This window comes from Mobula birostris, chromosome 3 (genome assembly GCF_030028105.1).
Source record: "Mobula birostris isolate sMobBir1 chromosome 3, sMobBir1.hap1, whole genome shotgun sequence".
Classification (NCBI taxonomy): Eukaryota; Metazoa; Chordata; class Chondrichthyes; order Myliobatiformes; family Myliobatidae; genus Mobula; species Mobula birostris.
In genome coordinates, this window is record NC_092372.1 from 103,920,652 (window position 1) to 103,935,658 (window position 15,007).

The following is a 15,007-nucleotide window of genomic DNA, read 5'->3' on the forward strand; positions in this document are numbered from 1 at the left end:
GTCACCTTGTATTTCTTCCTCCCGTCCCTTCTCACTCTTGACTCCTCATCTTTTTTTCTCCAGTCCTGCTGAATGGTATAGGCCTGAACCATCGACCGAACTCTTTTCCATAGATGCTGCCTGGCCTGCTGAAATTCCTTCTGTTTTTTTAATTTTTTGTGCACGGGCTGCCTGTCCAAAAAGTACTTGTACAACCAGGAGGAATTGAGTGCAAGTAATGGGTGCTATTTGCCTTGTTTAACAAGATTTATTTTTAATTGCATTACAGAAAAAGTAATACAAGGCGATTTCTGAAAGTTAATTTTCTAACATTGATGAAGATCACATATCACACTATCTCAAAATGATTCAGCTTGAAATGGTGTTTTACTTAAATCCACAAAGAGTTTCAGCTGATGTGTGTGTTTAAAAAAAAAAGCTGATTTGTTTTGATACCACATAGTACCATGCTGAAGAAAATTATTAGAGTGGCCAAAGAGGGGCTGGGGTACCTGGAAAATGGTAGATATGTTACATCTCTGATTATGTACCCTGCAATCAACACAGAATCTCTTCCCTCAGAACCTCTGGGTGGTAACTCCCAGGTAAGGTTGGTCCCACCAGTTGTTGCTCCGGGCCTTATACCACCAGTTAAGACCTGGTATCTTCATGTATTTGTGTCCAGAAATCTTACTTGGGTGTTTCTAAGCAATTGATTTGTAATTACATAGAATCAAAACTAATCATACTAATAGTAGACACCATTCTTTCCACAACTTTAAAAATAATCAAGCATTAGGAGTGTTACGTTGTTTATGCATCATTTAGTTGAGATTTTGTTGAAAGCGATGTTGGATATTTAGTTCCACTGAACCTTTGAAAAATGTACCAAAAAATCAGATACCTGAGTGAGTGGAATTTGCTGTGTAAGATTATCTGCAGTTGCATATTTTAGACCAGGAGGCTATGTAGATCTTTGCTTCCATCACAGTCTACACTCATGTTAAATGTCTCCATAACTGGACATGATTCCTGTTTAGAGGGACAGATTTTCTAATTGTACCTTGTTCAAAGGATGTCTTATTAAAATTTCATACATTGAATTTTTCATGACAACACTATTATATCCTTTTATTCTTTATAGATTGAATTTCCAATCTGAAGCTGCATTAAATTTATCAAATCACATTTGTATTCAGAAATGTCATCTTGCAGCTTATACTGAAATCTATAACTTAAAATATATTCTTAGTAGAGTAATTTATAAGAATCATAAATCTATAGACCTTAATGTCTGCAATGGTCAATTTAAAATATATGATTTGTATGGTTTGCATTGCTCATATAATAATAGAATTCTCTCAGAATCTATAGCTCCAGGGATCAGTTAAAAATGAATTAGGTGTCAGATTTCATTTGCTATTAAGAATGAATAGAATTTCCATTTCCATGGTGATGACAATGAAAATGTCAGGGTATATGGAGTCACATTAAAATTAGCCCTCAATGAATACAGCACCTTAGTTAAAATTTGAACTCAAAATTTATCTTCTGGAATTACAAGTATAAACATTGCCTTTTTAAATTAGAAGCCCCTTCAAACACCAAGCAGTACACAGCTGCTTTGCACAACATTCAATGTGTTCTTGTGATGTGGCATCTTCTGTGCTGTAACTTATTAAACATCAGTTTTAATGAGGCTCCAGGTGAAATGCAGAAATAAATTAGAGCAGAGAAGGCTCAACAGAACTGGATCATCAAGCTGGACCTATGAAATCTAAGTTATCTGAGATCCTGGTAGTGTAAAGGATCAAAGATCAAATGTATTCGCCACATACATTTTACATGCATTAGGAATTTGCTGTGGTGGTGGTCAGAGCAAACATGCAACAAAGCAAAACAACATTCAACGGTTATAGAGTATAAATAATTATATAAAAAATAATGTTAAAATATTGATATAGAATAAATTGTGCATAATACATAAGACCATCATATATTTATAAGGTAAAAGGCATTATAAAAAGTGGCTGAAAGTGTTTAGAGTGCAGTGATGGGAGTGGGGGAACTAGAATGGTTGATCAGATTAACTTTCTGGGAGAAGGAACTTCTAAGATAGCCTGCCGAAGGGTCTCTGCCCGAAACGTTGACTGTACTCTTTTCCATTGATGCTGCCTGGCCTGCTGAGTTCCTCCAGCATTTTGTGTGTGTTACTTGGATTTCCAGCATCTGCAGATTTTCTCCTGTTTGATGGCGTGAAGTTTTGTTTTAATAATTCTATAATGCTTTCCCGAAGGGTGATGTCAGAAATGGCAGCTTGCAGGGAGGGTAGTGTGTGCAATGATTTTTCCCTGCCTGCTTCTTTGACATGGACACATAAAAGTCCTGTAGTGATGGTAGACTGTAGCCAATGACCTTTCTTGCTGACCTGACAGTTGAGTGTAGTTTTTATATACTGAGAGGTCATTGTACCAAACCAGACAGTAATGGCAGATACGAGTAAAAGTTGTTGAGCAACTGGAGATGATGATTGGATGTAAAAGCATTGGTACTATTGGGCTGTTAATATACGTTATATGTGTTCTTGGTTATATTGGGCTGATAAAAATGAACAACCACCTTGGGTTGATTTGGAATTGAAAGCTGTGAAACAATTTTACTTGGCTTCGTTATTAGGAGCTTCTTTACCTGTACAACTGGCCAAAATTTCTAATTCAAATTTATATCCTATGATTAAGCAGTCATTACGAATTTGGTACCAGTTTCATAATTTTTTTAATCTCAAAAAATTTAACCTTCTTAGTTTAATTTATCGAAATTATTTATTTAAACCTTCACTAAGTGATCCTACCTTTTTTCTTTGGAGGAATAAAGGAGTCTATTCCTTCATGGATCTGTTCCAAGGCCGATTGATGTCTTTTGAGAAATTAGTAACTAAATACTTTCTCTTGTGCTCACACTTCTTGCAATATCTTCAGGTCTTACAAGAATATTTAAGTAATTTTCCATATATACAGGATTCTGACCTGTTAGACATTATTTTAAAAATGAATCCTTTAGTGAAAGGTTTTATTGGGAAAATTTATAAGTTACTATTACAACAGTACAATTATCCTTCACTTAAGATTAAGCAAGACTAGGAAAGAGAGCTTAAAATGACCTTGATAACAGAGGATTGGTTGCGAATTTTGAAGCTGGTTAACTCTGATTTGTGCCAGTCACTCTTTAATTCAATTTAAAATTGTACATCGTTGCTATTTGACAAAGGAGAGACTGTCTAAAATGTTTCCTAATGTTGATAGTCAGCGTGATAGATGTAAAACCGAGACATCGACATTGACACATATGTTTTGGCCATGTTCTGTATTGAAACAGTTTTGGAAATCTATTTTCTCTACAATTTCTCAAGCTTTAAAAATTAATTTACAACCTAATAAATTGACAGTTTTGTTTTGTATAATCCCTCAATATATTCATGGTATTTCTGTATCAGACCCATGTGTAATTGCGTTTGGTCAGAAGGACTATTTTATTGAAATGGAAAGATGCCTCTGCTCCCACTGTGATACAGTGGTTCTCTCAGATGATGCTATGTCTTAGTTTGGAGAAAATCAGAAGTCGAACTTTTGATCCTCGATTTGACTTTGAGAAAAGATGGGGTTCTTTTGCCCACTACTATCATCCTGATTTGAGTTAATTAAGATGGGTTCCTTCTGACTCTTGTTTAAATGGATTTGAGTTGGCAGATTGATGTTTTTCTTTTATGGAAGCTTGTATGGCGTATAGCTCCGGAGTTGTGCTCCCAATGGGTTTTATTTTGTTTTTTTTTTGTTAATAGGGGCTTTTTTTCTTTGTTTTAGTTAGTAGGGGTTCTTTTTCTCTTTCTTTCTTTTTTCCAAAAAAATAGTTTTAACACTTTATTTTTTCTTATTATTATTGATATGTTGTTTAGCTTTGTTAATCAGTTATTTGGTAATTTAATTCCTCATTGTACATATTGACATGTTGACTTGATTACTTTAATGTATTTTTTGTTGATCTTCAATAATAATTAATAAAAAAGATCTAAAAATGAAAAGTATTGGTAACCAGTAGTACAGAACTTTGTGAAACAGAAATTGCAATTGTATTTTCAGTATCTTCTAGTCTTCTGAATCTTCTGGGTGTTCTGATTGCACCTCAGCAGATGGTCAGTTCAATTCTTAGCTGAACCTGAATGTTTCAGAAATAAGAAATATGAGGAATGTAGATATCACAAGACCCTGGATTGTCTGATAAGGTATAAACAAACATGACTCAAACAAAATCGGGGAGTGATAATGAAGCAAAATATATTTTAATGAAACTGAAAACCTTCACATCCACATGATTTATAACTGTGTATTAATATTGCCACTGTGCACAACTACATATCAATTGAATAAAAGCATGCACGCGGGAGATGGCTTTAACTGGCATATTCACATGGCAGTTAGAGAGAGATAAAGAACAATGCACATGCGTAGACAACAGCCCATGCACAGACAACAGTCAATATGTAGTGCTGGGGAGCGGGCCGTTGCTCTAAAAGAAATAGGTCCATACATTACACTTGCTCCCCCTATAGATTAATGTAACATAAAACCGTATATGTACAAAACATTCAATTTCCCTTTCTTAAATCCATATTCCAAAAATAAATATGCTTTCGCAATAACAGTCCATAACAACTTTACAGTTCTAAGATTCAGTTTTTTGGGTGATGCTCTTTCACGCTAGTGCCTCTGGATCTGTGGAGTGGCATCAGGTTTGGCAGGTGTCTTGTCAACAATAATGTGCTTGTTGTGCCTCTGGACCTGTGGAGTGGCATCAGGGTTAGTAGGCATCTTGTCTGAGACAATCTCAGTTTCCAATTTCACTTTGCTATCAGTGATATTATCACTGAGAGGTCAGTCTCATGACTGTAATGTATCTGTCTGTTGGATTCAATGGACTCAGGTGTGTTCTTCTGTTGAGCATCCAGTATCTGGTCCACATGATGTCTTCATGTCTGATCTCCAACATCCACTGTGTACATTTGTGGTCCAGTTCTTGTAGCTATATTACTGAGTGTCCTCTTGTCCTCTTGGTAATCATGCATTAGGGCTTCCTGCTCAATCTCAAAGCTCCTTGCTGCTTCACTTGGCAACTGGCTGAACTGTTTCTTCTGCACTTCCCTCCATAGGTCTGGTTTCAGGATGTCTACGTGAGATCTCAGATTCCTGCGCATGAACAGCTTTGCAGGTGTTGGGTTTGTCGAAGCATGAACGGAGTTCCGATGTACCTTGTGCTGTAGGGAAAGGTCCTCTTTGTCCATAGCTTTAATGGACTTATTGAAAGTTTGGATAAACCTTTCAGCTAACCCACAATTTGTTCTGGCCAGCCATCTCTGACGAAGATAGTCCTCAGAGTGGAGGCAGTCTTTGCCGAGGTGATATGACTTCTTTGGTATAGCCTCCATCCACTTTGACTGAGTATTCACAGCAATCAGAAACATGGACTCCAAAAACGGCCCAGCAAAGTCAATATGTACTCTTTGCTATGGTGAAGATGGCTATTCCCATGGGTGTAACAGTGCCTGTGGGGGTGTGTTTTGATATTTTTATGCATTCCCTTCTCAATCACCTTCTGATTAGCATTAAGCATCTGTGACAGTCTCTGGTTAGTGCTACCATTTGGGCTGCAGTGATTCCACACTGACAGCTTTGATTGACAGCCAGTCTAGTTAGATTTTTCTCAACCGTTCACATCTTAAAAGTGCTGGCTCTCAACTTTTCAATACATACAGCTCTTAACTGCTGTGTTTGGCCACATTCATTCACATTTACTTTCAGTTTGCCTTTGGGAGACACGTTTACGCCTGTGTAAATCTTTAGAATCACAGAGATCTTCTCTAATAGTATCTTAGAAAACAGTCTGTTGTAGTCAGCCTCTGGAATTATGGACAAATTTAACCCTGTATCCAGCTCTATTTTCAGTTTTACACCGAACATATCTATTGTGATCCAGATCATTTTGTGATCTGTTTCAGTTACACTATGCAATTCTAGTTCACCTTTGTTAGACTCTGTTGTGTGATTCTGTTTTGTATTTGGTAAGTTTATGCATTTGCTTAATTTTGTGTTTGAGACTTTTCACTTGATTGTTCTTTTGTCTGCCTTGCACACTCTCTCTGTGACACTTTCTACAGACTTTTTCTTTGAAGCAACAGACATTTGCATCATGGGAGGATTTGCCGCATCGATAACATTTTTGGCTTTTTGCACCATTCAGGGACATCTTGTGCATTTTATATTCTAACCTTCTTTTCTGTGGTTCTGCTGCATCCTTTGCTGCAATTTCTAATGATATCGCAATGGTCAATGCCCGTTCTAAGGTTAGGTCTCTTTCTGCCAATAGCCTTGTTTGAGTGCTTTGACTATGCATGCCACATTCAAGCCTGTCCCTTAATGCATCAGAAAGTTTGTCTCTAAAGTCACAGTACTGGGAAAGTTTGCACAGTTCTACAATGTATTCAGAAAGGCTTTCATCTTTTGACTGGTTCCTTTTGTAAAATCTAAATCTCTTAGCTATTACCACCAGTTTTGTGCTCAAGTGATTTAGTAAAATTGTAACAATTTCAGCGAATGTCTTGCTTGCTAGCTTTGCAGGGGTTACTAAGTTGCATAAGAGACTGTACCCAATAAGCTAAGATGTGTAGGGGCTTTCTTTTGCTCCTCCGCCTTGTTCATGTTACAATACAGGTCAACCCACTTGATGTAAGACTCCCACCCTTCAATAGCGCTATCATAATCATGAACTTTCCCAACTGAAGCCATTGCCAAGTTATTTTCATTTTGAATTCAGCGCATCTTTCACTATTACTCACATGTCCTTCGGTTTTTGCATGCTGTTTTAACACTTGCTGTCTCGTCTCGTAACCATCAGTACAGTTAGTGATATTCTCTGACATTCAGGTTTGTTCTCTTCACCAGTTTGCTGTGTCTGTGCACACTACATATTGATTAAATAAAGGCACACAAGTGGGAGATAGCTTTAACTGGTGTATTCACATTGCAGCGAGAGAGGTCAATACGCAGTGCTAACAGGGGGGTGGGTATCATTGCTCTGAAAGAAATAGATTCATACAATAGATACTGTATATTATAGATTGTCTTGCTTACTTAGCATTGCACATTAGGTCCAGTATTGTATGAAACCAACATGTCTCATTTCTTAGTAAAGTAAAATTGGACCCTGCAAAATTGGGATGAGGAGAGTTATGGTATTTTGTGTATAGTACACTCATGGATGTACATTGTTCTTGCAAAACTTAAAATTTGCCATTGATGTGGAATGAAATTAATCTTGGCATCCTTTGTAACTAATATACAGTGCAAATAAATGTGTTCACCCCACTTGGAAGTTTTCACGTTTATTTTTTTGCAACATTGAATCACAGTGGATTTAATTTGATTTTTTGACGCTGATCAATAGAAAACAACTTTTGTGTCAAGTGAAAACAGATCTCTACAAAGTGATCTAAATTAATTAAAAATATAAAACACAAAATAATTGATTGCAGAAGTATTCACCCACTTCAAGTTATTATTTAGTATGTGCAACTTTGGCAACAATTCACACAAAATGCTGGAGGCCAGCAGGCCAGGCAGCATCTTTGGGGGAAAGAAAGTACAGTGGAAGTTTCTGGCCTTTGGCAGTACTGGAGAATAAAAGCTGAGAAGTAGATTTAAAATGTTGGGGTGGGAGGGAGGCAGAGAGAAACACTAGGTGATAGGTGAAATTACAGCAATTTCAGCCTTTCGTCTGTGTGGATAGGTCTCTATCAGTTTTGCACATTTGGACACTGCAATTTTTCCCCAGTCTTCTTTGCAAAGCTGGTCGTTCTGTCAGATTGCATTGGGATCGAGAGTGAACAGCCCTTTTCAAATCCAACCACAAATTCTCAATTGGATTGAGGTCTGGACTCTGACTTGGGCACTTCAGGACATTAACGTTATTGTTCTCAAGCCATTCCTGTGTAGTTTTGGCTTTATGCTTGGGGTTATTGTCTTGCTGGAAAGCAAATCTTCTCCCAAGTCACAGTTCTCTTGCAGACTGCATCAGGTTTTCCTCCAGCATTTCCTTCTATTTTGCTGCATTCATTTTACCCTCTACTTTCACAAGCCTTCCAGGGCCTGCTACAGTGATGCATCCCCACAGCATGATGCAGCCACCACCATGCTTCATGGTAGGGATGGTGTGTTTTTAATGATGTGTGGTGTTTGGCTTACACCAAACATAGCATATAGTCTGATGGCCAAAAAGCTCAATTTTGGTTTCATCAGACCATAGAACCTCTTCCAACTGCTTCAGCGTCATGCAAACGCTTGTGGCGAGCTCTAGTCGAGATGTCATGTAACTTTGTAATCAACAGTAGCTTTGTTTTTGCCACTCTCCTGTAAAGCTGCAACTGGTTCAGCAGCCAGGCAACAGTTGTGTGCGCAGTCTCTCCCATCTTGTAACTCGTGTTGGCCTCTCTCTCTTGTCCCCTTCTTGCACGGTCACTCAGTTTTTGAGGACAGCCTGCTCCGGGCAGATTTACAGCTGTGCCATTTTCTTTCTATTTCTTGATGATTGACTTAACTGTCAAAGGGATATTCAGTGACTTGGAAATTTTCTTGTACCCCCTCCTGACTCGTGCTTTTCAATAACCTTTATGTGGAGTTGCTTGGAGTGTTCTTTTGTCTTCATGGTGTAGTTTTTGCCAGGATACTGACTCACCAGCAGTTGGACCTTCCAGATAGAGGTGTATTTTTACTACAATCAATTGATACACCTCAACTGCACACAGTGACCTAATTATGTGACGATTTGGTGTTTCATATTACGTTTGTAAATCCACTGTGATTCAATGTTGTAAAACAATAAGACATGAAAACTTCCAAGGGGGGTGAATACTTTTTATAGGCACTGTACATAAGCAAAATAGGAAATGCCACCAAATTTTCAATGTCTGTTAAACCTAGTAATTTTTTTGATAAAGCTTCTGAATAAAGTTACTTTCATAGAGCCTTTAGCCAAAGACCTCATCATTTTGTTACTGTCAGTGTTTATTCATATTTTCTAGTGTTTCCTGCACAGATTACAGAAAACAAAGCACAAACTTGATCACATTATAATATAGAAAGAAATATTTTTATGACCGCGTTTGTGAAATGCCGCCTAAATATTCAGAATCATGTTTATTATCACTGGCATAGACTGTGAAATTTGTTTGTTTTGTGGCAGCAGTGCAGTGCAGGCTTAAGAAATTATTACAAGTTAGAACAGTAAATAATTAAATAATGCAAAAGATGAATACTGAGGTAGTGTTCATTGACTGTTCAGAAATATGATGGCAGAGGGAAGCATTGAATGTTACCTTCATCCTTATTGCCTTTGCCTTTGATATTAAATGAATATTACCTTCTGTCTTTCAGACACATACTGGAGAGAAAGAGAAGATTTGCCCATACTGTGGACAGAAATTTGCCAGCAATGGAACGTTGCGTGTACACATTCGAAGCCACACAGGTATAATGATGCATTTATTCAAGTGCTAGAAAGTATACTTGAGAAAGCTCAGGCCATATATATAATGGTGAATTGCTAACTTTTACCTCTGTAACTGTAAATATAGGACTTTGGTTCACCTCCACATCCAAACATGAATGTCCTGAATTTATTGACGGATTCTGCCAGCATATTGATGCACTCTGTGTAGCATCCTAGAGCGAACTATGAAATTCCCCGGTGCTGGTGCCTCAGAAACTACTCATAGACCCAGCACCATAGGGGGTGGAAGCAGAATTAGGTCATTGGGCTCATCAATTCTGCTACGCCATTTCATGGCTGCTGTATTTTCCGTCTCAATCCCATTCTCCTGCCTTCTCAGAGTAACTTGCTGTGCCCTGATTAATCATAAACCTATCAACCTCTGCTTTTAATACACCAAATGACCTGGCTTCCGTCGTTACCCATGGCAATGAATTCCACAGCTTCGCCATCCTCTTGCTAAAGAAATTCCTCCTCACCTCCATTCTAAATGGATGTCCCTCTATTCTGAGGCTGTGCCCTCTGGTCCCAGACTTCCACACTACTGGAAACATCCTCTCCACATCTACTCTATCTACGCCTTTCAACATTCAATATAGGTTTCAATGAGATCCCCCCTCATTGTTCTAAACCCTAGTGAGGACAGGCCCAGAGCCATGAAATGCTCCTCATAAAATTACCCTTTCATTCCTGGAATTGTACTCGTGAACCTCCTCTGTACGTTCTGCAATGTCAGCATGTGCTTTCTTAGATAAGGGGCCAAAACTGCTCACAATATTTTCAATTGAGGCATCACCAGTACCTCATAAAGCCTCAGCATTACATCTTTGCTTTTATATTCTAGTCTTCTCGAAATAAATTCTAACAGTGTATTTGCCTTCCTCACCACCAACTCAACCTGCAAGTTAACCTTTATTAAATACTGTACCAGGACTCCCAAGTCCCCTTGCACCTCACCCATTTAGAAAATAGTCTATGATTTCATTCCTTCTAACAAAGTGCATGACCATACACTTCCTGACATTGTATTCCATCTGCCACTTCTTTGCCCATTCTCCTAATTTGTCTATGTCCTTATGCAGCCTCCCTGCTTCCTCAACACCATCTAACTTCATATTGTCTGCAAACTTGGCTACAAAGCCGTTGATTCTGGCAAATTGCCCCATTCAGTGATGTGGGTAAGAAAGAAAGGAATACTTGAGTAAAGTTCTGAGGAAGCTTCAGAAAGCAGACAAACTTGGGGAAATAAGTGGAGTGGATGTGGAAAATGATGTTGTTAAGCCTACATACAAAGACAGGTGTTGAAAGCTTGAGCATGATGGGAATCATGGCGTAGTTGTTAGCTCAACATTATTATAGCCCAGGGAGTCAGGATTCAGAGCTCAGACCTGACATCCTCCGGAAGCAATCCCTGTAGAATTTGTGGGATTTCTTTGGGTCTTCTGGTTTCTTCCCACAGTTTATAGATGTATTGGGTAGGTTAGTTGGTCATTGTAAATTGTCCCGTGATAAGCTTGCGGTGAAATCAGGGTTGTTGGTGTTTGCTCAATAGTGCAGCTCTAAGGGCCAGAAGAGCCGATTCCACTCTGTATCTCTAAACAGAATAAACAAGTAATGTACTGGTTAGTATCTATTTCAATGCAAGAATTGTAGGTGAGGTGTATGAGCTTCGGGCATCGATCAGCACATTGTAGACATTAGTGAGGCATGGTTGCAGGAGGGGCAGGACTGCCAGCTTAGTGTTCCAGGGTCCCATTGTTTTAAGCATGATAAAGTGGGAGGGTTTAAAGAGGAAGCAGTGGCATTTCTCGTCAGAGAAAATGTCACACAGCGAAAAAGCTGTAGTGCTCTATAATTCTGTAAGTTCAACCATGCAAAATAAGCAGGGTTAGCTGTGGGGATGCAGTAGCAGGGTAGGCCTGCCCACAGACATTTTGAAAGCAACGTACTAAAGGAGGAGCAAAGACCAGCAACACCAGAGAAAGATGAGCAGGCAGGTGAGGCAAGATGCAAGTTGTGGACTTCTGAATCAGTCTGTCCTGGCAATGTTGTGGGGAGGAGTTCAAGATCAGCAGCATGGAAAAACAGGAGGAAGTGGATAGTCTTGTTAGTTGACCTGGAATGGGTGCCTGAGACTTCTTGCACAGTATTTTTAGTAATTTTAGGCATTGCACTATACTGCTGCCACAAAAAACTCAGATTTCATGACATATGATGATGATAAATCTGATTCTGATGTTGGCCTCTATTGTGGATTGAGAATGGAAAGGGGGCAGGGAGAGGGGGAACCGTGGTTGGGGAAAAGGGAAGGGCAAGGGGAAAGAGTGAGAAAGAACAGGGAAATTCAATAATGACCAATAAACTAATTGTTTGGAATCAATTGACCTTGCCTGGTGTCTCAGGACTAGGTGTATCTACACCGGTGGCACCAGCTGCCCTGGCACTCCTTTTCTGACATTTCCCCCACACTCCTCCAGCAGCACACACTCCCTCACCGTTCGCAATATCCTTTGTTCCTGGCATACTTGCAAACTTGCTCTCTGCTCTGTGTAGACAAATGCAGTACTGTGCAAACGTTCCATATACACTAGCTATATATAATGTACCTAATGCTATTGCACAGTACTGTAGGTGGTGACAAAAACAGAGGGAGAGCTCTTGGGCATGAAGGAGTACAGTGACAGGAAAATAAGGGGGAATAGCATGGATATGATGAACCAAGTAGCCTTCTGTTTTAGCACTCAGCATTTTCTCCAAGGCCAATAGTGCCAAGAAATTTGCAAATGTCAAAATGGGCTTTTCACCACACGTAACATACTTCCTCTCCTCTAGACACAAGTCAACACTTTGTAAACCTCAAATAAATTTCAGTGCAAGATTGCTAAGCCTGCTTTGACTTGCTTCCAGCTTTACACCAGTTGGAAAGCTTTCAATATGTGGAATTTAAAGCACAGCACACACTGCATTGTGGTATGGTTATGGATAGACATTGGAGAATGGGATCTGAGGCATGATGTTAAGCTGGTAGTTCTACATCATTTGCAATTTGCAGAAACGAATGTAATATCATGTTAGGAAGTTGATTTTCACTAATCTCTTGTAAAAGAAGCTATTTTCAGAAAAAGGGACCATCAATAAAAAAATGAAGGCAATCTTGCCAATATTACCCTCATCCTGAGAACAAACAAGAGGAAAACATTGCACAAAATAGGTACTGTTGGCATGATGTTCATAACTGCATACTGGTAGCTTAATTTCTATCACAGGATACTAAATGAGCAGTCAGATCAAACCATGCATTAAGGGTTGGAACATTTGAACTTATACGATTGTGAAATTTCCACTAATAAGCAGTACCACTGTGAATAGCTCCAACTAAAAACCAGTTCAGTTGTGTCTAAACTACTGGGGGGTTAATGCAACCAGAAATCAGCATCAAATTTTCAAAATGATATGGATGTTACTGTCAGTCAAGCCACAGGAGGATTCTGGGTTAAGCCGGACTAGATTTAAGACTACAAAATCTGAACAGTTCAACGTACAGAATCACAATATGCGTACGCAGGCTTGAACAAGTACTCAACAATCCTAGACATGAACATGTTACCAGAAGGCGCTCAGACATGATAAACAAATGCCAGTGAACTTCAGATCTTGTATCATGGCAAAGATCCTTCGTTACTCAACATGAATTGTCAGGTAATCCATATACTGCAAAGTTCTCAGCAGTGGGCTGTTTAAAGCAGAGAATAGAGGAAAATATCACAAAACAACAAGCTGATATTTTCAAAGAACCCAGCTCATATTGTAATCCCTATTAACATTCAGACCAAGATACCTCCAACTCATTTATCGAAGGACAATTCTATTGAGTAACTTAAGACTTTCACTCTACTGTTTTGGACTGTGTCTGATGTCATGTCCCAGCAAAGAAAAATTAATAGACTAAACCTCCAGAGAAGTAGGCTTTTTGTATCCTGGCTGTTACCTGTGCACATCTTTACATACTTCAGGATGACCCAGCCTCTTGTTGGAGGTGCATCAAAGAAATGGGCATGAACATGAAGAGACTTCTTTTTTCCCCTGAGGTACTCGTGGTAGTGGGGTGATTATGAACCAGATTTGGCCACCACACATAGCCTTCCATCTTGGCCCATACTAGATCACCAGGTGTAAAGTCACAGCTGCCATACAATACAGAGCTCATTCATTTCTATGGATATTTTGTAGTTTCAAAGCAGATAAACAGGAGTAATATATATTTTATTAATTATTTATGCTTTCATTAACTAGTCATGGGAGTTTTTAACTCCAAAGTCGGACAGGAAAGTGTTGATAACATCATATGACCTTTTGGATTAGGGGAGAAAAATGAAAATGGAGAATGATTTACTGATTGCTGTGTCAGAAACAACTAAGTGATCACCAGTACTTGGTATAAAAACCATCCATGTAGATTGTGTATTTGGATTAGCCTTGGAGATAGAACAAGGAATCAAATAGATTTCACTACCATCAATGAAAGCTTTAGAAATAATATCACAAATTCTGAAGCCTTCCAGGAGCAGACTGTGGTTCAGGTACCCATCCAGTAATAGCTACCATTAAAACAAAATTAAAGAAACTGAAATGTGGGAAAAAAGAGAAAGAAGTATATGTTGGGAGAACTTTAAAAAGATAACATACTTAAGCAACAATTCAGAACAGCTGTAGAAGAACACCTCAACGAAAAAGCGTAACAACACCTATTTGGGAAAGATTTAAATATGCTATACAGCAATCAACAGAGGAGATAATCCCAGTACAAAAAATCCAACACACCAACAAGGGGTGGATAACCCAAGAAATTCTAGATCTGATGGAAGAAGGTTAGTGAAGAATAATGAAGTACAATACAGAGAGCTAGACAGACAGATCAGACAATTGTGCAATATTGCAAAGGAAGAATGGCTGAATCAATGAAGTAGAGGGCCATATTAACAACAGCAAAGAAATGCACAAGAAAGTTAAGGAAATTACTGGAATTAAGAAAACCTCCTCTACAGGATGCATAAGATCATAAGATAAAGTATGTGAGAGGTGGATTCAGTATATAGAGCAGCTTTTTTGAAGATAATAGAGGGGAACCCCTGGATATTAAACATACTAAATCTGGCCCACCTATTACCAAAGAAGAAATAGCTAAAGCAATGAAAAGCATGAAACATGGTAAAGCCACTGGACCTGATGAAATTTCAGTGGAAATGATACAAACCTTAGAAGATCTAGGCATAGATATTCTTTTTGAACTGTTTAATGGCATATATGAGTCTGGTGTATTGCCTGATGACCTCTTGAAATCAGTATTTATAACTCTGCCAAAAATTCCTGGAACTATTGACTGCAAAAATTCTAGAACAGTCAGTCTTATGAATCACATAATAAAGATTTTGTT

The 15,007-nt window shown here is 38.6% G+C and overlaps 1 protein-coding gene across 3 annotated transcripts in view; it reads left to right on the forward strand.

Moving 5' to 3' along the window:
• The window catches only part of prdm5 (PR domain containing 5), a 337,650-nt gene that overhangs the window by 210,173 nt on the left and 112,470 nt on the right, over positions 1-15,007 (forward strand). For all 3 annotated transcript variants that reach the window (XR_011885260.1, XM_072251928.1, XM_072251929.1), the window contains one exon: positions 9,459-9,552. Coding sequence is in view for 2 of the 3 variants with exons in the window: in XM_072251928.1 (XP_072108029.1) it covers positions 9,459-9,552 (94 nt within the window). In the remaining variant the exon portion in view is untranslated. The remainder of the gene's footprint in view (positions 1-9,458; positions 9,553-15,007) is intronic.